Here is a 27,540-nt window from a genome sequence, read left to right as displayed (position 1 = left end):
CCGAAATTTCGGTTCGATCGGTTTTAACCGAACAATGAACTCCCCTACTTGGATTGACCAAAAAAAAGTTTAGACACATATTTGAACAAAGCGATATAGTTTGGACACTTATTTTAATATTAAGCCTTATTTTTATTACTATTTAATTAATTTTATTTGACCAATGAGGGAATGACATGTGTCACCATCAGTTGTTGGATTATGTGGACATTGCATATATATAATAAGTAATAATTGTATGTTATTTACCATCATGAAATAGTTAGTCAAAATTAAACCAATCTGATCCATTTAAGATTATTTGAGCTTCAATTATAATATATAATATGGGTCAAATATGTGTAGATACTCGAATAGTTAATTTCTAATTGATGATAGAATGATTAGAATTTAAGGTGCTCAGTTATTTATTAGGATTGTAGTCTCCAAATTATATATGGGACAAAAGTTAAAACCTAAATCGTTACCATGAGTTGAGTTTTTTTCATTTGAGAAAGGGTAACATTTTAGAGCTCTCCTGTTGATTGCCATGTCGATGAATGACCGCTACTTCTTGTCGTTCATGCGTCGGAAAACAAGAAATCCTAAGGGAATCACACTCCTTCAGAGGCTCTGCATCGGATTCGTCATCCAGGTTGTTGCGATCACCATCGCATACGTGGTGGAAGTCCAGAGAATGCAAGTCATAAGAGTGCATCAAATCGCAGGGCCAGAACAAATGGTTTCCATGAACACATTCTGGTTGCTGCCTCAACATGTTTTGCTCGGGATAGTCGATGTGTTCAACGTTGTCGGATTGCTGGAATTCTTCTATGATCAGTCACCGCAAGACGGGCAAAGCTTGGGAACAACATTTTTCACCAGCGGGATCAGAGTTGGGAGTTTCTGGATCAGTTTTTTTATGACAATGGTGGATAAATTACAGGCAGAGGTGAGAATAAGAGCTGGATTTGTGACAATTTGAATAACTCTCACTTGGATTTTTGTTATGGTTTCCTTTTGGTCATATAAACCCTTAATTTAGGAGCATTCCTCAGGGCATCAAGTAAATATGTGTATAAAAGGGAAGCCAAAGAAGTGGATGAGGATTGTACTGAAATGGAGAACCAAACCTTGGAGATTTCTCCACTAGCATTACAAGTATGAGAAAATCACCCCAAAAAACTAAAAAAAAGAAATAGTAACAGCAAGGGATAAACCAACTTTTAGTCCTAAACTTGACTTCTTCAATTTTTTAGTCCTTTTGATAATGTTCAAGGATTAAATCGGAAAAATGCTAACAGGGACTAAAAGTTTCTTTTATCCATTAAAACAATAAAAAGAGGTGTGGTACAAAACAAATATGAAGGTGTAACCCCCTTGCATGTGTAGAGCAATTAATGTTTTTTTCTATTTCAATAAGAATGGTGTAATTTCCACCAGACAGCACCTAAGACTTTAGCATAAATATAGTTCCCATAAGAATGGAGTAATTGATCATCATTCATATGCATGTTTATCTCCAATTCTAATAATACAATTCATCTTAAACAAATGAACAAAACTCAATATGTATATATAAAAGTTCAAGATATTCAAATCCTAGAATCTGCAACCTCTCCTCTTATATCCGGATTACAATCTCTTTTTCACCCCAAACAAAGGGTAAACCGGCAGCATATTTGGCCGGAATTTACTGGATTCTTACTAGTTTTGGCCGGTTCTACAATTTTCCGGTTTTTAAAACCATGCACATGTGATAGAAGTTTTGGACAAATGCAGGAATTTGCAGGCAAGCCAAAGCAAAAACAAGACAATGGAGGACATGAAAGCAATGCATAATACTCTTTCATACTAGATGATTTCTCTCCAACATAGTACAATAGAATGCAAGTAACCATTAAGGAAGATACGCTGGAAAAATCGAGACCTTTGGAATTGTAAAGAATTTCTGATATACAAGATGTTTTCAAGGCAAGCTATACAGATACTCGGGGGAAAATTACCACTACCATGTGCAGCCTAGCTCTGTCCATTTCTCGTATCTTTACGGGAAGTGAGGTTGTTGGTCTGATCTTATTTTGGTCGTTCAGCTAATAGTTGAGGTCTTAACTGCAAAGAATGTGAAATAGCAATATTAACACCACCTTAAAGAAACTAAAACAAATATAAGACCTGAAGGTTTGGAGAACTTTTGAACGGGTAGGCCCTATATCCACCTAAGAGCACCCAATAACTCAAAATTTCAAGAACCAGATACTTTATAGGTATAATGTTAAGTGTTGACGTTATTTTTACACAGAAATACACTACATATCAAACCTAAGTTATTTTTATACGTATAATGCCTCATAGGCTTGTTTAACCCCATCTTCAATGCATTATTTGACACAGAAAGATAAAACACAACAAATTGAAACCAGTAATGGGAACATAATTAATGAGTGCGTCAGTGCATACCATCTTAACATATTCGAGTTGCTTCAAAATTTCGTTTGTTTCCATCTCCTGATCGAACAAAGGCAGCAACAAGTTCAATTAGAGGATAAATACAATCATACTTGAAACAATTATAACCTAAAACTGAATATCATATATCAAGAGAAATTTACTTTTTTGCTCTAGTGTTTGTAGCCTTTTTATTGCTGTCTAAAACTGAATTTATCTTATATGACTTGAAATAAAATAAAATTAAACTGGTATTCTTATAATACAATAGCATAGAAAATATACTGGACATCACCTAGTTGTAGTTCCTTTTACAGGGATTCTAGCAATCTGATAAGAAGACAGGATGACAGAAGAGCTTGCGGACAATTTGCAATAAAACCTTAAAATGGGACCAACTTCTTGTTCTATTACATGAATTGTGGGTTTTGTTTTGGACGGATTAACAGACAACAACCAAGATTCTTTCCACTTATACGGATAGTATGGCCTAAATTTGAGTCTCCAATCAGAATCTATGAAGAACACTTGCATTGATTAACTAGAAGTTGATGACACATTAAATATGATCCACCTTTAATTTTTAGCTTCCAAATGAAACATATTGACATGAGACCTGGACTGGTCTTCAGTTTGGGAAAAACAAAATTAAAATTCTAAACTGATAACTGATCCAAGAAGAGATTCCCTAGTAATACAAAATTCCAAGTTAATTTATTCAAAACCCCAAGAACCATAACCTGAAGCTGAAGGTTGAAATATGAAAAAAATAACATAAGAAAAAAAATTAAAGTTGTTAAAGGGTTACCACCTGAGGTACAGAACAATCAGCATGCAATGGATCCCATTGGAAAGAGCAGAAGCATTCCCAATTATCAGTTTGGACTTCAAAAAGTGGAGCCCTATAAAAGAAAGAGCTTTAAAAACTAAGCATCTTTCATGAGAAACACAAAAACCAAAACTACAAAATATGTGCATGTTAAGTCCCTAGCAACCTGGTAACAAAGTCCATGACTCATCTAAGCAATGCTTAGTACTTAAGTCGAAACTGAATTCCTCGAGTTCTAGAGGACAATGAAATCATCTTTATCCTCAATATCTGCTGATAAGAAAAGTGATACGATGTACTTCTATCTCATCAATTTTCAAATTTTTACAATGAGAAAGTGTTATCTTCTAACCATTGACACAAGATAATGAAAAATGGGGTGATATGTTACATGTATCCGGGTAAATTCTACTAGGGTTAAGTAACCACTTACTAGAGGATATCATATACCAATATTCATCATAATCTAATATATTTACTTGAGGATATGATTACCCAAGGTCAACATTCGAGTTTTGGACTTAACAAATTGATCACTTCAAGTTTCAACAATAATTCATCAAAGTCAATCAGAAGTAAACTGGTTACTATTCCCTAGACAAAAACGTTCTGAATCGTTAGCAATTACCACCTTGTGCCAACATAAATAACAAGAAGAAAGTAAAATATCAATGCAACCAAGCTATACCTGCGCCATTTTCCACAGATGGTTCCATTATTGTCGCCCACGCCTTCTACCAGCCCTCTACATTGAAGCCAATTCCCTATTAAGCTGAATTTATTTAACTTGTGGCAATTCATGTCCTATGAAGAAAAATGAGTCAATTTTCCTCGAAAAAAGTCACATATCTGCAAAATGGAAATGCAAACAGAGAAAAAGAAAATTTGAAGCCTTACATGGAAATCGGTATATTCTGAAGGATCCAAATTTAGTGGTTCACTAATTGTATCAGCATCACTGCATCATAATACAAACTACATGAACTACAACACTTGCGAAGCAAGAAGTGGTATGATAGCATTTAACCTTTTCTATATTTTATGGTTTCTAATGTGAAACGAAGTAAACTAAATAAAATTTCTATATGAGGAAAAAGTAACATGAAAACAAATAGGAAAGATTGCTATCAGCATAGGTAAATAAAATTTCAATAAACTAAACATTGGCTTTGTCACTATCAATCAATCACTTGAGTAGCCTATAGGCAATCAATGATGAATCAAAATCCGTATACGAGGAAATGTGGAGTTGATTGCATTAATCTAGCTTTCACGATAGTAAAACCCCCACCAAAACTCCCTTTCCCTTCTTTCAAAACACCCCTACACAACCAAACCTTCATTTAGTGCTTTAAAGTATCCAACTCATAATTTCCCTAACAAATGAATCAGAAAATTTAATCTTGGGGGATCATACAAGATCATGGCATAAATATTAATCATGAACAAGGTTGGATACATAACCCAGCAATAATTATTGATGTTATCCAAGACCTTTTTTTCCAAAAAATCAATACTTGCGTGGAAATCAAAAGTGCTTATGATTTGGCATAAAGAGTCTCAAAACATATGCCTTCCAAATAGAATTAATATAAAAAAAATAGTTTATGGAACATACTTATCAATTGGACCAGACCAGTCAGGAACTTCTGCTTGATAGCCCTTTCCAATCCGTGTGCTGGTTCTATAAGGTTCAGTATCTCTCAACATTAATTCTATTGGACTGAATTCCTCTTCAGGTGATACATCTCTGCATCTACCCATTCCACCAGTGATACTTGAAGCCTTGCTTGCAGTTGCCTCTTTGAGCATTATTCGCTTATTTTTCATACACGAAGTACAATACCAGTCATCAATCGGTATTTTCTTTATCCTGGGAGTGCAGCAACGTACATGGAACGCTTCTTCACAATTATCACAAATGAGCATCTTTTGAACAGTTCCTGAATGGTTACAAGTTTTGCACAACCTAGAACAACTACCACCACCACCACCAGTAGTCCTTAATTCCTCGTTGATACAATTCCTTGAAGGCCCAATTTCGTCATCATTCCCCTGGCACTGAATGATACGGTGGAACGCATCTTTTTCAGATAGATCTTCCCTCACAACTTCAGCAGCTATCACACAAGAGGAGGAACACTCACCATTTTCAGCCATCTCATCTTTCAAAGAAACTAAGGCAAGTTCCATAATTGACTTCGATGATGAACAACTGTCATTTATACTGTCAACATCTAGTTCTTTCTGCACAACAGTTTTATGTACATCATCAGAACTGTGGTCATACACACCAGAACTTCCATTAGCAAATTCACACTTTGAAATATGAGGCCCTCCACTGCAAACGAGAGTTTCCATGGGAGCTCTAACAGTTGTGGCTTCACGTTCATCTTGAGAAATTCCTTTCTGCTCAACGATTTCCTCCGAAAGAGCATCGGAACTGACAACATAAAGACAATTCCCACTTCTCCTAGAATTCACCGGCTCCTGTGCACAAAAGTTGACCACAACAGCACTACCACTGCTGCTGTTTCCACGACGTTTCCTCCTCCTACTGTAAACTAAAGTCGGCATAGGACTTTCAAACATTAAACTGGCAGATGACTGCTGAGATCCAGTTATGGTAAGGGAAGGCATGAATCCTCAGGCTCTTCACATCCACTCTGTGAAATGTTATCACATTTAGGAGATATCTGCAAAGGTTTATCAACAGACGTCCAAACACATAAAGAAATCTTGTTGGCTCCACTCAAACACATAAAACAGGCCGTGTTTCTACTGAACTAGAAATCCTAGCCTCTATCTGGATTCTTGATTTCACATAATATATTTCAAGAAAAAAATTTGGGTTTCCTCTAGAACTCCCAAATTACTTCCAATGATAAAAAAAGAAAAACAAAAACACCCTTTTTGTTGCAATTACAAACTTGGGTTTCAGTGCATCAACCTAGTGATTATCAACTATTTGTTCTATTCCAGCAAGATTATTCAACAAACTAGTTCAATATACGCTATAAACAAAAACATACCCAATTGGCAAGAAAATAAATATGTAATGAGATTTTGGTGTACCCTTTTGCAAGTAACACAATGAAATCATAGCAGCTTTACCAAGAAACATAAAGAGCTGAAGTGAATTCAAGGGCTCAAACCTGGAACAGATTCCCAATGTTGAAATCGAAGCGTTGAGGTAGAGGGCAAGGGCTTTTGGTGTTGTTGAGTGCCCGGTGCCTGCCTGGCTGGCTCAACCGGTGGGAAAGTCTATTTACTGGGCTTAAAGTTGGTTTTTTCTACAATGTCCAACAAGTCTTCTCAGCCTTCTAATTATCAAATTTGTTCTTAATTTTCCCTTGGAACCGTTCGGCTTGGAAAAGTTATGAATGGTTCGATTCGGTTTAAATTTAAATTTTATTGATAAATAAATTTGATATTTTATTTAAATAAATTATTAGTTATATAAATATTGATATAAATTGAATTATATATTTTTCAAATAATAAAATATCTATTTGAGTTGAAATGCAATTAGATCAAACTCATTTATATCAATTTGAATGAGAGTAGTCTTGAGTGTAGATATGTGATCACTTTTATAACATAAAATCAAAATATAAATTCTTTAATTTCAGGCTATATATGACATAAACGTAATCCAAAACAATGTAAGATGTAACATAAAATTTTTGGGTTAAAATTGAGCAAATCAGATTGAAAAATCAAAATCATAAGGTCGAAAAAGTATAGAGTTAATGTTTAGATCAAAAGTTAGAGTCAATTGTTATCAAAGTCAACAATCATTCGATGGACTAATTGATCAAACAAGTCATATCAACGGGTTAAGCTTAGTTCAGATTGGTCTAATCCGACTTAGCTCATCAAGTCAGTTTGTTTTGAGTGCAGTCAAATCACTTATAAGAATTGAGTTTATGAGTAAGGAGGCCTAATGAATATGGGCATGCTAATTGTAAAGGGTTGAAACAATTGGGTTGATTGACGAAGTCATATGATTTAGGATGTTTTCATTAGTTACGGTTGACAAAGGTCCTCAACGGTTATAGCGGCAATTATTCTAACAAAATATTTTATCTACCTACGAAGCACACAATCATCATTTTGACGGCTCCCAAAATAGGGTTATCTCATCTCAACAGCAAAGCTTGCATGTCGGATTCGACGGCTCTCAGAAACGCATAACCGACACTCTCTATATTTAGTAAAAACAAAATCCAATCATTCCAATTATTACATTAAAGATTTCCCATTTTATTGCATCCCATTGTACATTCAGCATTTGTGTCTTTGGTTTCATCCCTCCACCTCCTCCTTAAAAAGGTATCTTCTTCCATTCAATTTGGCATTCGAAAGTAAGTTTGGATCTTTCATTTTGATAGAAATTTGTTGCTTCTCTTATAATTTTTATGTTTGTTGTGTGTTTTCTTTACAGGTCGAAGAGTACATCAAACAATTATGATATTATCTCTGTTAAAAGTTGACAGCATTAGTCAACATAATGGGGTGACAATTTGGCATCATTAATGGGCGGCTAAATTGGTCAAATATTGGCCACCAAATTATTGAAAAAGTTAAATAGAATAATCACAATTTAGTCATTGAACTTATGGGTATTTATAAGATTAGTCCTTAAGCTTTAACTATAAATATCTTATCTCATTTAACTTCAAAACCATCCCAAAGCATTCTAGCTTTCTTCCAATACTAGAGAGAATTTAGAGAGTTTCTTGAGAGTTGTTTTCTCCTTTTTATCAAGAGAGAATTAGTATTGTTTTCTCCTTGGTAGATCGAGAGAAGTCGTAATTCCTATTTTCTCATAGTGAAATTATTCTACTGTTGCCCGTGGTTTTTACCCTATATTATTTAGGGGTTTTCCACATAAATTTTGTGTCTCTTTTATCTTCATTTTTATTTTCTCAAATTATCAGTTGTGATTTTGCTCTATCCGATAATCGTCTTCTTCAACAATTGGTATCAGAGCCAGATTTGAGTGTGTAATATCTGCTTATTGTCTTTATGGTTGCCACCAAAAGGTAGATCATCCAACATAAGAAAATAAGAAGTTATTACCCATTTTTTGAATGTTCTAGAGAACTATTCACGATAGTGAAATAGTGGGAGCTATCCGTAAAAGAAGCTATGGCAACGAAATTTGATATTGAAAAATTCAATGGGAGAAATTTCTCATTGTGGAAATTGAAGATGAAGGTCATCCTGAGGAAAGACGGTTGTCTAGCAGCTATCAGTGAAAGGCCGATGGACTTCACAGATGACAACAAATGGATCAAAATGGACGGGAATGCTATGGCAAACTTTTATTTAGTATTAACAGATGAAGTATTGTCAAGCATCGAGGAGAAGAAGACAGCTAAGGAGATATGGGATCATCTCACCAAATTGTACGAGGCCACATCATTGCACAATAAAATTTTCCTTAAGAGAAAATTATACACTCTCCGTATGCCAGAATCTACTTCAGTGACGGAGCACTTAAATACACTGAATACTTTATTTTCTCAGCTTACATCCTTAAGCTGTAAAATAAGAGAACAAGAACGTGCTAAACTTCTACTTCAAAGTCTACCGGATTCGTATGATCAACTCATCATCAACTTGACAAACAGTAATGTCACCAGTCTAGTCTTCGATGATGTTGCAGCTGTTGTTCTGCAAGAAGAAAATCGGCGCAAGAATAAGGAAGACAGACAAGTAAATCTGCAACAAGCAGAAGCGTTGACAACGATGAGAGAGATCAACAGAACGTGGCCAAAGCAGCAATCACAAACATGGTAGATCGAAGTCAAGAAGCAAGAAGAATTTAAAGTGCTACAACTGTGGAAAGAATGGTCACTTGAAGAAGGATTGTTGGAGTCTAAATAAAAACTCCAATCCACAATGCAATACTGCAAACACGTCAGATGATGGAGATGCTCTATGTTGTGAAGCGTCAACCACCGTGGAAGGTAGAAAGAGATATACAGACATATGGCTCATTGATTCGGGAGCAACATATCACATGACCTCAAGAAGAGAATGGTTCCATCATTATGAACCTGTCTCAGGAGGATCTGTGTATAGTTGCAATGGTCATGCCTTAGAGATCATTGGCGTGGGAACCATCAAATTGAATATGTATGATGGAACAATTAAAGTTGTTCGAGATGTGCGGCACGTGAAAGGCCTGAAGAAAAATTTATTATCCTATGGATTGTTGGATAATAATGCAAGCAAGATTGAAACACGGAAAGGAATCATGAAGGTGTTCCGTGGAGCGCTTGTGGTGCTGAAAGGTGAAAAGATAGATGCAAACTTGTAAATGCTGAAGGGAGAGACTTTGGTAGAAGCAGAAGCCTCTGTTGCCTCATGTAGTTCAGATTCGACAATGCTATGTCATCAGAAACTTGGACACATGTCAGAACAAGGAATGAAAGTCATTGTGGAGCAAAAGCTACTTTCAGGCTTAACAAAGGTATCACTTCCTTTGTGTGAGCATTGCATAACAAGTAAGCGTCACCGGTTGAAATTTAACACATCAAATTCTAGAGGCAAAAGTGTTCTAGAATTGGTTCACTCTGACGTATGACAAGCACCAGTTACATCCCTAGGCGGAGCAAAATACTTTGTCTCATTTATTGATGACTATTCCAGGAGATGTTGGGTGTACCCTATTAAGAAGAAGTCAGATGTGTTTTCCACTTTCAAAAACTTCAAAGCGCGGGTGGAACTTGATTCTGGAAATAAGATCAAGTGTTTCAGAACAGATAATGAAAGAGAATACACAAGCGAAGAATTTGATGACTTTTGCAGGAAAGAAGGCATCAAAAGACAGTTCACAGTGGCGAACACTCCTCAACAAAATGGAGTGGCAGAGCAGATGAACAGAACCTTGTTAGAAAGAACAAGAGCAATGTTGAGGGATGCAGGCCTAGAAAAATCATTCTGGGAAGAAGCAGTCAATACCGCTTGTTATTTGGTGAATCGAGCTCCATCAACTGCAATAGTGCTGAAGACACCAATAGAGATGTGGACTGGTAAACCAGCTGATTATTCAAACCTCCATGTATTTGGAAGTATTGTGAACATGATGTACAACTCCCAAGAAATCTCAAAGCTGGATCTAAAATCTAGGAAATGCAAATTCTTGGGGTATGCTGATGGAGTCAAGGGGTATTGCTTGTGGGATCCCACTGCCCGCAAAGTGATCATCAGCAGGGATGTTATCTTTGTAGAAGATAAACTACAAAGAAAGAAGACAATGATAGCGTTGAAAAGTCAGAGACTACACAGAAACATGTGGAAAAAGAGTTTGAATAAGGAGATTCTTCTGAAGTAGAACCAACACATGATGAACAAGAACCAGAGAGTTATGAAGCTCCAACAACTCGTTAATCAGATCGTGTGAGAATACGTCCCAATTGGCACTCAGATTATGTTATAGAAGGTAATATTGCATATTGCCTTTTAACAGAGGACGGTAAGCCATCAACATACCAGGAGGCAATAAACAACTCAGATGTTTCACTGTGGATGATGGCGATGCAAGAAGAAATCAAAGTCCTTCATAAAAATAATACATGGGACCTTGTGCCACTACCACAAGGAAAGAAGCCAATTGGTAACAAATGGGTCTTCAAAATCAAGTGAAATGGTGATGATCAAGTTGAGAGGTATCGTGCAAGACTGATGGTCAAAGGATATGCTCAAAAAGAAGGTATTGATTTCAATGAAATATTTTCTCCTGTGGTTCGACTAACAACAGTTCGAGTAGTTTTGGCAATGTGTGCTACATTGAACTTACATCTAGAGCAACTAGATGTTAAAACAGCTTTTCTTCATGGAAATCTTGAAGAAGAGATTTATATGCTCCAGCCTGAAGGTTTTGAAGAAAAGAAGAACTTAGTTTGCAGGTTGAACAAATCTCTATACGGTCTAAAGCAGGTGTCGAGGTGTTGGTATAAGAGATTTGATTCCTTCATTATGTGCCTTGGATACAACAGACTTAATGCAAACCCTTGTACTTATTTCAAGAGGTCTGGTGATAACGATTTTGTTATATTGTTGTTGTATGTGGATGACATGTTGGTTGCAAGATCCAACAAAGATCATATTGAAGAATTGAAGGCACAACTGGCTAGGGAATTTGAAATGAAGGACTTGGGATCAGTAAACAAGATTCTAGGGATATAAATTCACCGAGACAGAAGTAATAAGAAGATTTGGCTTTCACAAAATAATTACTTGAAGAAGATCTTGTCACGATTCAACATGCAATATTGTAAGCCAATTTCTACCTCTCTTCCTATTAACTTCAAATTATCATCCAATATGAGTCCTAGCAGTGAAAAAGAGAGGATGGAGATGTCTCGAGTACCGTATGCATCAGCAGTGGGAAGTTTAATGTTCGCTATGATATGCACAAGACCATACATTGCACAAGCAGTGGGAGTGGTTAGTCGGTACATGGCGAATCCAGGCAAAGAGCATTGGAATACAGTAAAAAGGATCCTGAGATATATCAAAGGGACCTCAAATGTTGCATTATGTTACGGAAGATCAAATTTACTAATCAATGGGTATGTAGATTCTGACTATGCAGGGGATTTGGATAAAAGCAAATCTACTACAGGATACGTGTTCAAAATTGCTAGTGGAGCTGTAAGCTGGGTTTCAAAATTACAGTCAGTTGTGGCTACATCCACAACAGAGGCAGAATATGTAGCAACTACACAAGCCAGTAAAGAAGCAATTTGGTTGAAGATGCTATTGGAGGAGCTTGGGCACAATCAAGAGTATATCTCTCTATTTTGTGACAGTCAAAGTGCCTTGCATCTAGCAAGGAATCCATCATTTCATTCAAGGACAAAACACATACGAGTTCAATACAATTTCATTCGTGAAAAAGTGGAAGAAGAGACGATAGATATGCAGAAGATCTATACCAAAGACAATATAGCAGATTTCATGACGAAGGCAATCAGCGCTGATAAATTTAGCTGGTGTCGATCCTCTTGTGGCCTGACAGAAACGTAAGCAACATGATGGTACAAGGTAGAAAGAATGGTGTGAAGATATGATTGTTCCAATCAAATCTTCAAGTGGGAGATTGTTAAAAGTTGGCAGCATTAGTCAACATAATGGGGTGGCAATTTGGCATCATTAATGGGCGGCTAAATTGGTCAAATATTGGCCACCAAATTGTTAAAAAAGTTAAATGGAATAATCATAATTTAGTCATTGAACTTATGGGTATTTATAAGATTAGTCCTCAAGCTTCAACTATAAATACTCTACCTCATTTAGCTTCAAAACCATCCCAAAACATTCTAGCTTTCTTCCAATACTAGAGAGAATTTAGAGAGTTTCTTGAGAGTTATTTTCTCCTTTTTATCAAGAGATAATTATCATTGTTTTCTCATTGGTAGATCGAGAGAAGTTGTAATTCCTATTTTCTCATAGTGAAATTATTCTACTGTTGCCCGTGGTTTTTACCCTATATTATTTAGGGGTTTTCACGTAAATTTTGTGTCTCTTTTATCTTCATTTTTATTTTCTTAAATTATCAGTTGTAATTTTACTCTATCCAATAGTCGTCTTCCACAACAATCTCGGATCCAAGTTTTGTCGAATCCTGAAAGGTTCATAGTGTGGGAATTGATAAGGGTCCAATATCAAGTACAAACTCTTCAGTTTTGCATGGTGACATTTATTTACGGGCTTTGAAAGATTCTTATTTTGTGAATTTGTTAAAATTATCGACATATAAGAAAGATAAAACCCGTTGAAGAACAATATTTGAGTTGTATGATGTTACTCTCGACCTGTGAGTCTTTCATCTCTAGAATCCATCGCTCTTCAATCTTTGAATGACTGTTTATAACTTGAAAAATCGAACAAGTTGTTATTACCTAATGTCCAATTCATGTGCTTAATGCTTTTGGTATTCATCATTTTACATTCTTGGTCTACTTTTGAGGACAATTGAAAGTATTGTGCTAAATTATGATCGTGTCATCCGTTGTCGTTGCAAATGTTGAAGACGTTATGATTGTATGTGACGGTCCAATCGAAGAAAAGAGAGAGTTGAACTTGTGTTTGCTGGTTGATTCGGTGCATTCCAGGTGTTTGAATCTTTACCTAACTGCCTCGTTTTGTCTTTCAGAAAGCATTAAGAAAGGAGTAGGGGATGCAGAAAGATGTACTTGCTCTCTGAGAACACTTTATCCAAACTATATAAGCATGGATCCGGATTGAAATTATCGTCTTTCGTTCTCTATGTCGTTGGACGCACAACAAACAGCGCTATCTTGCTCGGTATTCAGGTTCTTAACAGATCCGAAGACAACATTGCTGTCTTGTTGAATTATGTCGTTGAAAACGGTTGAGTTTCTTGCTAGAGTGTAGCAAATATATAATCACTGCAGGAGATACTACATTTTTGGAATTTGTTAGGATTAAAGCTTTATAGAATGGAGAGTAAAGGGAAGGTTTTGATGCACAAATACGAATTTGGCTGTGGGAAAGTTTACTACGCGAAGCACATCAAAACCGGGCAGAGCGTGGCGATTAAGGTCATCGAGAAAGAGAAGGTTCAGAAAGTAGGCATGAGAGATCAAACCAAGACGGAGATATTGAGTATGAGCCTCGTTAAGCACCCGAACATCTTGGAAGTTGGAACTTTACGAGGTCCTGGCTAGCAAAAACAAGATTTACTTCGTTATGGAGTATGCCAACGGTGGTGAGCTCTATAACAAGGTAGAGGCGAATGGGAAGCTGATAGAAGACATTGCGAGGAAGTATTTCCAGCAGCTAATCAGTGCAGTCGACTTTTTCCACAGCAGAGGCGTTTATCATCGGGATTTTAAACCTGAGAACCTACTCCTCGACAAGAATGGAACCCCTAAGGTATCAGATTTCGGTTTGAGTGCACTTGGAGTGAATAAGCATCAAGCCACGCAACTTGTGGAACCCCAGCCTATGTAGCTCCTGAAGTTATAAACCAGAAAGGCTGCGACGGGGCGAAATCCGATATCTGGTCTTGCGGGGTGATCCTCTTTGTTCTACTGGCTGGTTACCTTTCGTTTCGTGATTCAAATCTGTTAGGAATGTATAAGAAAATAAGCACGCAGATTACACGTTTCCTAGTTGGTTTTCAGCTGATGTAACCAAGCTGCTATCGAAAATTCTCAATCCTAATCCGAAATCTCGAATTTCGATCGCAAAACTAATGACAAAACGTTGGTTCAAAAAGGGGTTTAAATCGAACTCACTTCAGAAAAAATCCGAATAGGATTTGCCCTGTGCCGATACCGATGTGGTTTTCAATATGAGGTTAACACTGCAGCACTTGAAGCAAAGAATCACAAGGATAACTTCCCTAAGTTGAATGCTTTCGACATCATTAAGTTATCGAGCGGATTGGATTTGTCTGGATTGTTTACGGAAACGGACGATGAGAAGAAGAAGGAAGTTCACTACACTTCTGTGCACAGTGCCTCTGACATCGCATCCAAACTAAAGGACACTGCTCAGCAATTGAAGTTCAAAATCAAGAAGGAAGATGGAGAGCTTTTGAAAATCGAAAAATCGAGAAGGGGTCGAAAAGGTTCATTGGTTATCGACGCGGAGTTATTCGAGGTCACCCCTTCTTTCCATCTAGTGGAGATGAAGAAGTGCAGTGGTGATTCATTGGAGTATAAGAGTACGTTGTAGGAGGAGGTTACACCAGCTGTCAAGGACATTGTTTGGTCTTGGCAATAACGAGTCATCGTAGTCGCCTTCGTATCGATGTTTCTTGAGTTTATTTACATGATACGACCTCAAAGGAAGTTTGGATGTTTAGTTTCCCATATGAATGTTTAGAGCTGCAAAAGGTTCTTGGTTCTGCATTTCAATGTCTGAAAAACAATTTGTTTTTTCTTTTATTATTTGGTTTGGTTCAAATGTAGACCTATTATTCAATGAAAATGATATTAATATATTTAAAACTATTCCATACACTGTTAATGGAATTGAAAAACACCACCAGAGGTAAACGTATGGACATGTGACATAAATGGTGCAATAGAAATAGAAAAAAATAATTATATATAAAAATCGAGCATGGGTCGAAAAGGCGCTTCGGCTATCGACGCGGAGATATTCGAGTTCACCGTGTTTCTATCTAATGGAGAGGAAGAAGTCTTGTGGTGACACATTAGAGTGTAAGATAATGTTGCAGGAGGTTAGACCTACAGCTCTCGAGGACATTGTTTGTTCTCGTAATAACGAGTCGTCGTAATCGCCTTCATGCCGGAGTTTCTCGAGTTTATTTGCCTGATTCGATCTTTAAAGCGGATGAAGAAGTCTTGTGGTGACACATTGGAGTGTAAGATAATGTTGCAGGAGGAGGTTAGACTTGCAGCTCTCAAGGACATTAACGAGTCATCGTAATCGCCTTCGTGCTCGAGTTTCTCAAGGACATTAAAGTCAGTGGTCAAATTTTCCACATGGTGCGCTCTCGTTGGTCGATTTTTTAACAACATTAACAAAAATAGGACAACAAAGATAAGTTTTGATAGTTTAGAGGTAAACTATCCCAAAAAAATAATTTTTGTATACGAGCTTTCTATCACTCTATCTATAATAATTTGATAATTTAATTTTGACAAATGAATTCATTTACGTAAAATGATTATTTTCTTTTTGTAATGTATATTTAGATTTTTATTAATAATATAAATATTAATAAATTTAGTTTGTTTAAAAAAAATTAAAAAATTGTTTTATTTAAAGAAGATAAACTATTTTTAAAAAATCAAATATTTCACTAAAAAGGTAAGTATTGTTCACACCCATACACGTGTATCTTAAAATTTTAGTGATGCATAACAAAACATCAGTTTTAGATAACAAATAATAAAACTAATAAATACACAAATCTGAATCATTAATCTCATGATCTACAAAGTGGATATAGAAAATCTAAAGTAATTATTCCTTAAAAAAATTTCATTATAAAAATTGCCATATAATTCTTTCTTTTTGTAATATAAAGCTTTGGGTTTCCTAATTAAAGTTCGTTTCATTTTATTCAATGGATAACGCACATTTGCGTCAACAAATCGCTGCAATGAGACACTCCTTCTTTGATGAGGTTAGTTTTTTCTATATATGTTTTATATTTATATATGTGTTTATCTAAAAAATATTATCAAAAAATCTAATTCGGATATGAAAATAGGAGATTTTGGACGGACAATTTTGTCAATTGGAACGTCTAGAGAATGGAGGTAACCCCAATTTTGTAGAGGAAGTGCTCACCATGTATTTCAGAGACTCCACTATACTGCTACAATCTGTTGAACAACAAATGTGAGTAAATTTATTTCTGCACTTATATACGAACACGAACCTACATCGATTAAAGATGAATGACCAAAGGGATGGTTTATTTTAAAACAAATTATACAGGGAAACTGACACCACTGATTTAGCTCGAGTAGATAGGATGCTTCATAAGTTCAAGGGCAGCACTGCCAGGTAAATTTGAAGAATCTTCGAATATATACATATATATAGAGTATATTATTAATTTTATCACTCAACTATGATCATATTATGTTTAGTCTTTAATTTGATTGCTAACTTTGATATTGTTTTGTTTCTAGTCACTTTATCGTTAATTATTTAACGGTATTATGATATGTCATCTATCTTTTAAAAATTATGAAAGTTTCTGAATATTTTCTTTTAAATTTGTGGAAACACCCCTAAAATCTTATTTATCAAATTTTTTAATTTAACTTTTTGACCTTTTGATTTTTGGACGGTGGATTGTCTTTTTTCTAAATTCCAACGATGGGGAGATGGAGGAGGAGGAGATAGGAAACACATCATGATTTTAGGTCGAATGATGAAGACGGTGGATCAAATTGTTTTCTTCAAGTTTTAAAGACATTTTAAAAAAATCTAAATTGATAGAGTTGTAGAGAATTATGAGACAAATTTATCAGTCTGAGTGATTGTATAGATGATGTCAAGAATGACGGTGTGAATAACAACATGAGATAGGATGGAAGTATAATAGTTATAAAACTGCTGAGATGATACAATGAAAAACCTAATTAATAAAAAAGAGGTGGCTTCCACGTTAGTAAAAATAGGTCATGTCACTCGTAATTTACGATCCAATGCCTGAATGACCAAAAACAAAGTAATTCAAATTATCTTTTGTAAAATTTAATGATCAAAACAAAAAATATGATTAAAGTTTAACGATGAAAAGCACAAATATTTATCTATATATAATCATCAATGTCACTATAATGGAAAGCTAACATTACATTTCTATCCGAAAGCATCGGTGCTTGTAAAGTTCGCGATAACATCACTAAAACACGAGAGCTTTTGGAGGAAGGGGACCTAGAAAGGTAACATTAATTCTTTAATTTTCCAACGCCTAGGGTTTTGCATGCACTACCTAGGGTTTGTGATGACTTACATGCAGGGCAAAACTCGCCTTCCGACAGCTACGAATGGAGCATAACAACCTCAGAGCGAAGCTTGAGCCCTACTTTCAGGTTTGTCTCCATTCAACCATTATTGTAGCAAATATAGATGGATGGAGGGATACATTTTGAGATAGTCGGTCTCTTGAAAATTTTAAGTTATCATATATTTTATATATTTTCTATTGACAATCTATTTTTGTCCTTAAAATTTTATATCTTAAAATTTTATGAAATCGTCATTTATAAAATTTTAAATGTTCACCCCTTAATGTAAAATCTACATTAACCTTGTTGATGGTGTTTTTGTCTATGGTCATTGAGCAGCAACTGAGACAAGTAGGCCCTGTGGAGACTGCAACTCGTCCCAGGGGAAGTGATCATGCATTCATCAAATAATGTGTTTGATAATATTGTAAGTTGGTGGTTCTACTTTATTGCTTTAGTTGTATTTAAGTGGTTCTTTTGAAAGGAAAAAATGTATTGAAGATGTTTTATTAACAAAATAATGAAACAATGAAAATAATGTGCTTGAGAAAGTTTATATATATCTTCATTCTATACGAGTCTATTTTTTTTACAAAGTTTATATTTAAGGTGTTTTCTTAACAAAACAATGAAAATAATGTGTTTGAGTAAATTAATATAATTCATTATATATGTGTTTCCATATGACTCTAATTTAATATTAGGCTTAATACCAAAATAAGTGTCCAAACTATACCTCTTTCCTTAAATAGGTGCCCTAATTATTTTTTGACTCATCCCGGTGCCTAACGTTATAAACGTTACCTATTTAGGTGCCCGGGCCGTCAACGGTGATAAATCCTCTGTTAAGTGACACATGTCACAACCTGGTAATTTTAAAAAAAATTACTTAAAATTAAAAAAAATTAAAATTATATGTATAAAAAAGAAAACACAAATTTTGAAATAAACCCTAAACTTTGAAAATCTTTATTTCAACCCCAAAACCCACGCCGCCTGCCGCATTTTGCCGTCGATGAAGTTCCACCCGACCTCCCCTCCCCCCAACAACCAAAACCCTCATGAAATCGTGACTGATTGACGGTCGATCAATGACGAATCAACGCTTTATACCCCGCGAACTATAGGTTGAAAATCGTTCTAAAGGCCAATCGACGGAAACTACGATGATGTATGAGTAGGAGGATGGTAGGGACTATGTCGGTGGTCATGGCCGGAAAGGGTGATGGCAACGGATTAAGGTTAGGATTTGGGATTTTGGGGTTGTTTTATAATATAAGAAAAGTTAGTATTTTTTTATAAATATCATAATATTTTTCAATTTTTAAAAAATAAATTCCAAAATTACCATATTGTGACACGTGTCACTTAATGGGAAAAATTAACGCCGGTGACGGCCCGGACACCTAAATGGGTAACGTTTGTAACATTAGGCACATGAATGAGTCAAAAAATAGTTTAGACGCATATTTGAGAAAAACAGTATAGTTTGGGCTCTTATTTTGGTATTAAGCCTCAGTATTACTTGACTAAAATTTTGATTAGCATCCGGCGAAGAAGAATCCGGTTTGTCGTAATTGGTTTTCAGTTTACATGTGTAATTTCTTCTGTATGTTATAGTTCGGCTTGCCGGATTCCGCTTCACCGGGACAATGTAACCTACTTGCCAATCTGCACTGTTTGGCAATATTTTGTTCTTTGGCACCGTCTCCATTCTTACAATCAACCTATGATAGCTGTTCTTCTCTATTTTCTTTTCCGGAGCCATGATTAATCTCTTTAAACTCATCGTTTCACTTAAAAAGTTAAATATATATCAAATTTAATTCCTATGTTTTAATTTTCTTGTAATTTAATCCTATATACTTCAAAAAAAAATTACAATATAATTATTCAAACCCAAACTGATTAACATTTCTTGTTTTTTAATTAAATAAAAGAATTAACTGACTTATTTCGATTGAATTATTGCAATTCTTTTAAACTATAGAATTTTATTTTCGTAAATCAATCAAATCAGTTTTTTTAATCAAACCAATTGAATCAAACATTGACCTATGCAGCAAGTTGAATCTCCACCACAAAATTTGCACATGGAAACAATGATCAGCAAATCTATTGGAAGTGGAGGATTGTTGACCTCATTACAACATCTAAAACAAAGTTGTAATAACCATCCAATTATTAGAAGAAGAAAAATTCAATTTTTGCATTTAAAAACTGTACTACTTTTGTCATTTGTCTATGGAGTTGTCATAATTGTGAAATGCTTAGTGACCATATATTTTAGTGGCCACTAATAATACGTGGATTAAATAAATAATAGACATTTTAATGTTTTGATTAATAAATTTATAAAACAATTATTAAAATTCAATAATTATAAAAAAAATTAAATTTATTAATATGTTACGTAATGATCACTAAAGTTATTGAAAATTAACGGATATAATAATGTTGTAACGATCGTTTTATAACCGTTTAATAAATTTAATGATGATTTTATGAATAAAAACTTAAGAAAAAAAAAGTAATTATTTTAGTATAATTTAATGACATGTAATGCACCTTTATCGTAAGTTTAAATGCCAAGTAAAGCTTGTTACAAGTGACCTAAGAGACAAATTCTCTGTCTCCAATCCTTGGAATCTAGGAAAAATGTCAAATAGATTAGATATGGGATGGGAGAGGGGGTCCATTTATGAATGATTCTCATTGAGCAGAATGTCCCCTCACCAATATCTTTCACAATAGACCACGTGACACAAACAAACAATGTGACATGTCTTATTCTTATCATTTAATTACGAAACGATAACAAAACGAAATAAAATCTTTAAAGAATTGACATTTGAAAGATTTGGAGTTCAAATTACATTATCTGATTTAAACGACGGATAAACTTGTATGTAACACACTAATCTTACTATGACGGTAAATAAAAATAACATAAATATCCGAATTGTTAAGTAGCTATAGCTATAGCAGTAAAAAAAAGGAATAAAAGATGAGTTTGAAGAAGTGAGATTCTATTCAAGCAGCACAAATTGTTGATTCATTTCCTTTCCATATGCCTATATACCATGTGCTTGAGCATCATATAACCAAACTCTCATGACAAATCATTTCATCAAAGCTTAAAATTTATTTGCCCAAGGACCATGATTTCTCGAGTCATGCATCGACGGATTCTCCGAATACAGGTACATACGAAAAATTACGGGGGGGGATCGAGCATACTTATAGACACTGGCATTTGAATCCGGGTAACATGGTCCATAACCGTTGTCTATTTTTCAGTTGGTAGCACACTTCAACGGCCTAATCAGAGTTACCATTCCGGGATAGAACTAAAAATTGACGAAATCCGTACCTAACTTATGAGGTATTATCTTATTTAGTCCGTTATGCATGTGTATGTATACATGTGTGTATGTATACATGTGTGTATATATATATATGTATGTATCAATCATAGCAGAAACAGCAAAGCAGCAGAAAGTTCATCACCAGTTCTGTTTCCCATTGCACTTAACCAGCAAACAATAGTTTGTGTCTATGCATATATACATAAATGAAAAACTCACATAACAAATGTAAAATAGCATTAAAAATAACTTTTTTCATTTGGTGAAGAACTATTTTCAGACAAGGATCAACGAACCTCATCAGCTTGTCCCCCTGATGAATTCCCATGTTGCTGGACTCCGGCCTCGATCACCACCGGCGTAGCTCCGGAACAAGTTGCTAGCGACTCTAGCAACGATTGCCTGCAAGTGGGACACGATGAGTGTGACAACAACCAAGTGTCTATACACCTCACATGGAAACCATGATTGCATTTTGGCAACACCCTGATTTTTTCACCATCCATGAATTCACCTAGGCAAATAGGACAATCAGTGGCCTTCAAATTCATCTCGGGACCGTAAATTGCCACCGGGATCTGCCGCAACACGCTCTTCTTCAACCTGGTTGCCGCCAGACGTGCTGCGGCCTCATCCGGGGTCTCGGGAGCAAACCGTCTGCCACACCGCAATGCACAACGCACGATCGAGTTCAACCCCAGAGCACATATCAGCGCACAAAGCAAAGCTGCCAGGATGATCACCTTGTTGGTATCGAAATTAGCTTCGTTGACTAACGAATTCCGCGGTCTTGTCTCATTCGAATCGTCGAGGAGAAGCCAATGCGGCCGGTGATGAAGCAGAGCTACCACCATTGCTATATATTACCAAAAGGCACTATCAGATGAAAAAACATAAATAAAAACACCCTTTAATCTTCTTTGATGAACCAACCCACAAGGGTTATCATCAGAAGATAATCCATTGATGTTTTGCTTGTTTTGAGGGAGTATTAAAAGCAAAAAAGTGAGGGCTTAAGCTCAAGCTTTCTATGCGTTTGATAAAATGCGTCTGAGAAATCAAAACACACTGTGAGGATTCCAACCGTTGAAAAGACACGCCACTAAAGAGCATCTTTCATGGTGCTTTAAAGGCGAAAGAGAAGAGAGAGAGGGAAGTGATGAAAATCTATGGCTTCCTCAATGAAGCAGTTGACGACTGTTTGAATTCCACGAGATCATCATCACTGAATTTACTTGGACAAAAAAGCAAAAAGGAGTGGGAAAATCGGGAGATAAAATACGGGGTTCCGAGGATAATGATTCGGGGTTTGCCAGAGTCTGATGATTAGTGATTTTTGTAGCTGAAATTGTTGAAAAAAAAAGAAATTTCTTTGCTTGTGGTTCAAATTAGAAGATGTGTTTTTGTTGTTATATATATCAAAATGGGCCCTTGAAAGCGAAAGAGAAGAAGTAAACACAAGTGTCAATTCCGAAAAATTATCAATTAGGTTAAGTATTCAATCGAATTTAGTTAAAATATTAAAATTAAAGTATACAATGTTCATCAATTATAATATATTATTTTATTAAGTATTTCGATTATTAAAAATTATAAAATGACCATCTTATTTATAGATTGTTCATTTTTTGAGTATCCCGACTATTAAAAGCTACAAAATAATCATCGAATTATTCATTATGTTCCAAACTCATCATTTTTTTAAAGAATTGAGAGTCGTCTGAATTGAATGTTAATATAATGATTAAGATATGATGTTTGTTTGAGATTCTGAGATCATATTTTATCATATCACAGTCAATAAATTAACATTCAATTAAGACTACCTTCAATCTTTTAACGAAAAATGACGAGTTTAGAATATATGTGTAATTGTGTTATCATTTTATAACTTCTAATGGTTTAGGGACTCGAGAAAGTAGCACTATAATTATTTTTATAATTATTATGTGGAAATAACAAGTTAACTTTTCTGTAATAATATTAATATATTTCTAAACAAAAAAAATTAAAGCTAAACAAAAAGGATAATTAAAATCGAATAATAAATTGTGGGGGTAATACATTGTAATTGAATCTGTCAGAGTAGGGTAAATGTAATTTAAATCTGGCAGCGGAAGAGAAAAAAGAAAGACAGTAAAAACGTGTGGGGGGCATCAAAGATTCCTTGCAGAATTGTTTGTCTAAAGCTGCATATTGGTTTGTTTTGAAATTGACATTTTTACATAAATATCATCCTAACAGAAATTAATTACATATTAGGCACCAGTTTAAAAATATTTACAAAACTAACATTTGGATTTATTACAAATCAGGCTTTACGCCACGTATGGTAAAGCGCGCCCCCTGAGGCGCGCTATACTGAAATGGGTGTTAGATCGAGAAATATAATCTGACGGGTGTCTGATCGGGAAACATACTGTTCAACGGTGATTTTTCGGAAAAACGTCATATTTTGAAACCCACGTCCCCTATCACATTCATTATCTTACTAAATTCGAATTAGAGTGGAAAATCTTTTTATTTATGATAACGATTGTTATTATATTTTTCTTGTATAAATTATCGATCATTAATTGATTAATTTATATCAGATACTGTAAAGATTTATTATGCGTACAATCTTTGTAACTTAATTTGTTTCATTTACAACATTAAAAATCAAACTCATTATTTTTCTTTAGATAATTTAGAGTGATTACGAGGTAGCATATGTTCAAAATCTTTCTTAACCATGATAACACACCCATAGACGTAGTTGCTTGAACCCAAGATCTTTAGGGATGACGAGACTCCCTTTAATCACTAAGATCATTTGATAGATTCACAAACTCGTGAATCATGATCTTACTTAAAGAATTTAATGTCCCGTGATAAGATCACAATTCTTTTAGTTCTCCCATAACACTGTAGACTAAAATCACATACCCTAGTGAAAAAATCAAAGGATAAATTACACTATTGTCTATTAATTTATGGAGAGATTTTAATCTGATCATATATCTTTTAATTTCACTCATGCTAATCAAGTTGTCTACTATTCACATTTAATAGATAAGTTGAGTTGGCAATTAATAAAATTTATATTATTTTATTTTTAATATTTATTAATTTATATTCTATCAATTTAGTCTTATTTTAATTTGTTATATTTTAAATGAAAATAAAAAATAAAATTAATGATAATTTTAAAAAATAACCAAAGTTGTAAAACGATAACATTGACTTAAGGAAATAGTTTACCCTATATTTTTCTGGGTAAACTATGTATTTAGTCATTAATCTATCACAATTATTTCATTTTGGTCACCAAACTATTTTTTTTTCAAAATCATATCTAACACTTAGTTTTAGTTTAGTTTTGATCGTCCGTCGTTAAAAAATTAACGATGATATTGACATATCACCATAAGATGATGTCATTTTATCATTTAAAAAATAAAAAATTGTCACGTCAATTCTCAAGTGTGTAGGTTATGTATAGCTTCAATTTACATTCATCTATGCCTTATTATGTTGATTTAGATTATCTTTGGACTCAAAATTCTCAAGTATGGAGATTACGGTTGTACTCGTACTTATATCCATTTTTTAAAAAAAAACAATCTTAATTGTTTACAATGAAATTCATTCAAACTTTTGGGGGCACATTTGAAAATCAAAAAGTACAAAGGTCTAAAGAAAACATTTGGCGTTTGGTTCGCTGAATGTTTTTGAGAGAATTGGAATCTGTGAAGGAATTGAAATCGGTCAGGAATTGGAATCCAATTCCATATTCTATTTGGTTGGCAGAAAATGAAAATGGAATTGAAATCCAATTCCATATTCTGTTTGGTTCGCAGACATGTAAGATGAATTTGATTTCAATAATATAAAATGATAAAATTGCCTTGTGCTTCACTTTTGAAGCTCTCATTATCAAACATCTAATATAATATAACTATTGAACTCTATTAACAAGACATCACACTCCTTACCGTTCAGACCAGAAACTTTTTCACTTCGTGTTGGCATGTACATTTTTTTTAAAACACTGTTGACTTCGATTTAAGCCAAGAATCGGCTAAACTGTAGTTCTGATACCATTAAATGTAACACCCCCAACCCGTACCCGACCCGGCTACGAGTCCGAGATGTAATATTGACTTTTCAAAACCTTTACTTGAACAAAATAGTGAATAATTTTAAAACTTTTACTAAATACAATTGACTAATTTACATAAATTAGTATCATATGATTTTACAAAACCAATTCGAGTATATCGAATTCAAATTTTTATGTACATGCCAAATACATATATTTTCTGATCTGAACTTTGTAAAGGAGATGCTGACCTGTCTTGCTCCCCAATGCTCTCTATATTCTTCTCGAACCTACGCGTGAAACAGTCACACGCTAAGTCGATGACTTAGTGAGGCAAATAAAACATATAATAGAAATCATAAAACATTCCATATAACAAACCACATGAACATTTAATACTAACTTATCATACAAATTCATATAACAATTTCATACAAAATCACACACCTTTTTATATAACAAATACACTCATGTACATATATATCATCATCTACATTCTTAGCATTATCATAAATATTATTATAACTATTTCTATCATTATCATCTAATTATTTATCACCTGATATTGTACTTATCATTTATGTATATCATATCACACATATATCATTTCACCAAGAAACACCCATAAATCATAATTCCTGTAACCAAAAGCACATACATTATATATATATTGTATTCATGTTATCTCTTTGATTATCCCATAGTACACTTGTGAGAACTATATATATGTGAGTCTATAGAGGTTGTGCACTAATTCTTTCACCACAGCTCGTATAAATGCACCGAAGTGCCGCGTAGAAATGCACCGTAGTGCCACGTAGAATTGCACCGAAGTGCCGCGTAGAAATGCACCGTAGTGCCATATAATGTCCATAAGGACCACATAGAAATTCCTTAAGAATCATATACATATACCAAGGACCAAGTATGTATCTCAAAGACCTCATAAATGTTCCAAAGAATATACATATGTCCCGAAGGACCGCGTAGACCCTCGACTCTTGGCATGCCAACTATACCCCTAGCTCTCATGACACATAACATGGGCATTATCATTTATTTCATTTCAAATATTCACATAAACATGTAATTCACTTTCACATATCACGTATCACATAGTTTTTCACATAACTCATAGTCATATGTCTTATCTCATAACATATACATGTTTTCGCCTATATCATTCATATCATTTCTTATACCATCACATAATTCATTTAACATACATACATATCATGTAATATTATAATAGAAATACCTATAAGTCATATCACTTAGATTTCATATACATCTAGTCGCATAGATCACTTTTGCATAGCTTCTATCCACATATATTATCTACATGTATACCCAGAAATCAAATGGCATATACCAAATCATATAGATATATATATATATAGTTTATGCAATCACTTTACTTATACTCACATGGATCCATATCATAGAGCTTAGTTCCCTTGTACATGTTATCACACCGGCATATAATCTTATATCAATCCTATAGGTAAAAGCTATTTATCTTTATCTCATTTTCCCTTTGTATCAGCTTACATGATTTATTATACTAACATGTACAATAATATATAACCCTTATCACTTATCTCACGTTATTTAATTATGAATTATTCTATCCATTTAATTTAGTTCTATGTAGCTCCTATAACCTTCTCATAAGGTTTTATAGTTCTTAATTTTATAACTTCTATATCATAGTTTTCTTTTAAGCATATCACTTTTTCCTATAGTTTTTATCCTATAGGTTCTTATCATCGTTATGCTCATGTCCCCTAATTTATATATATACCATTTTCATAAAGTCTTTTAATTTATTATCTTCTGATTTATATATTATTCTCTTAGATATTCTCATATTACTCTATAGTCTGGTCTTATTTAACTCATCACCCATCTCATATAGTCATAAATATATTATACTGATTCTCATAATTAATCACCTATACCCTGTAACATGTACGATCATCCATCATATAACTTATTTCACTTCCCATGCAATCATATAGATCATTCATATTAGATCCTATAACTGATCACACTACATGTATTTACACAAATCATTTAACACCTATTGTAATTTATATCATATATACTCAAATCAAACATATACATATGATCATAAATTCATACATTCTAATATAGGAAATAGACTCGTCGCAAGTCTTATTTCCATTAAACATCATAAACTAACTTGTATGCACTCACCTGGGCCTCGTTTGCTTCGAATCAATCCTAATCCTTAGTTTGTTCCGGAACAAGCTTTCATTCTATATCTACATAATAATACATTTATACTTATCAGTATACTAATTGATATATTCAAAACTA

The 27,540-nt window shown here is 34.3% G+C and overlaps 3 protein-coding genes and 1 pseudogene across 3 annotated transcripts; 2 read left to right on the top strand and 2 right to left on the bottom strand.

Moving 5' to 3' along the window:
* Nucleotides 1–1,805: 1,805 nt before the first annotated feature.
* Nucleotides 1,806–6,543, bottom strand: LOC120196122. Its single transcript, XM_039198002.1, has 7 exons — nucleotides 6,412–6,543; nucleotides 4,875–5,952; nucleotides 4,154–4,214; nucleotides 3,945–4,060; nucleotides 3,239–3,329; nucleotides 2,440–2,487; nucleotides 1,806–2,091 (listed from the first exon to the last, which is right to left on the bottom strand). Exons 2-7 carry the CDS (start codon nucleotides 5,894–5,896, stop codon nucleotides 2,056–2,058), a joined length of 1,374 nt encoding a protein of 457 aa, XP_039053933.1. The 5' UTR covers nucleotides 5,897–5,952; nucleotides 6,412–6,543; the 3' UTR covers nucleotides 1,806–2,055.
* Nucleotides 6,544–13,737: 7,194 nt separating this feature from the next.
* Nucleotides 13,738–15,028, top strand: LOC120196123 (annotated as a pseudogene).
* A 1,315-nt stretch (nucleotides 15,029–16,343) lies between these two features.
* LOC120196040 (pseudo histidine-containing phosphotransfer protein 5-like) lies at nucleotides 16,344–18,156 on the top strand. The gene is made up of 6 exons (XM_039197937.1): nucleotides 16,344–16,403; nucleotides 16,491–16,621; nucleotides 16,721–16,789; nucleotides 17,608–17,679; nucleotides 17,757–17,829; nucleotides 18,085–18,156. The coding sequence occupies exons 1-6, from the start codon at nucleotides 16,344–16,346 to the stop codon at nucleotides 18,154–18,156; spliced, it is 477 nt and encodes a 158-aa protein (XP_039053868.1).
* Nucleotides 18,157–21,237: 3,081 nt separating this feature from the next.
* LOC120196126 (RING-H2 finger protein ATL73-like) lies at nucleotides 21,238–22,438 on the bottom strand. The gene has a single exon (XM_039198005.1). It carries the CDS (start codon nucleotides 21,965–21,967, stop codon nucleotides 21,401–21,403), a length of 567 nt encoding a protein of 188 aa, XP_039053936.1. The 5' UTR covers nucleotides 21,968–22,438; the 3' UTR covers nucleotides 21,238–21,400.
* Between the last annotated feature and the right edge of the window lie 5,102 nt (nucleotides 22,439–27,540).

Source organism: Hibiscus syriacus, unplaced genomic scaffold, assembly GCF_006381635.1.
Source record: "Hibiscus syriacus cultivar Baekdansim isolate YM2019G1 unplaced genomic scaffold, ASM638163v2 tig00117026_pilon, whole genome shotgun sequence".
NCBI lineage: Eukaryota > Viridiplantae > Streptophyta > Magnoliopsida > Malvales > Malvaceae > Hibiscus > Hibiscus syriacus.
Note: the sequence above shows the minus strand (reverse complement) of the source record. Positions and strands in the feature narration are given on the sequence as shown.

Excerpts from the sequence above, each read along its gene's own strand:
- LOC120196040 (XM_039197937.1), top strand. The coding sequence starts at position 16,344 with ATGGATAACGCACATTTGCGTCAACAAATCGCTGCAATGAGACACTCC. Across the intron at positions 16,622-16,720 it reads CAATCTGTTGAACAACAAAT|GGAAACTGACACCACTGATT; the intron begins GTGAGTAAATTT and ends CAAATTATACAG. Across the intron at positions 16,790-17,607 it reads TTCAAGGGCAGCACTGCCAG|CATCGGTGCTTGTAAAGTTC; the intron begins GTAAATTTGAAG and ends TCTATCCGAAAG.
- LOC120196126 (XM_039198005.1), bottom strand. The coding sequence starts at position 21,967 with ATGGTGGTAGCTCTGCTTCATCACCGGCCGCATTGGCTTCTCCTCGAC.
- LOC120196122 (XM_039198002.1), bottom strand. The coding sequence starts at position 5,896 with ATGCCTTCCCTTACCATAACTGGATCTCAGCAGTCATCTGCCAGTTTA. Across the intron at positions 4,061-4,153 it reads CAGAATATACCGATTTCCAT|GACATGAATTGCCACAAGTT; the intron begins GTAAGGCTTCAA and ends TTTTCTTCATAG. Across the intron at positions 3,330-3,944 it reads ATCTGTGGAAAATGGCGCAG|GGCTCCACTTTTTGAAGTCC; the intron begins GTATAGCTTGGT and ends TTTCTTTTATAG.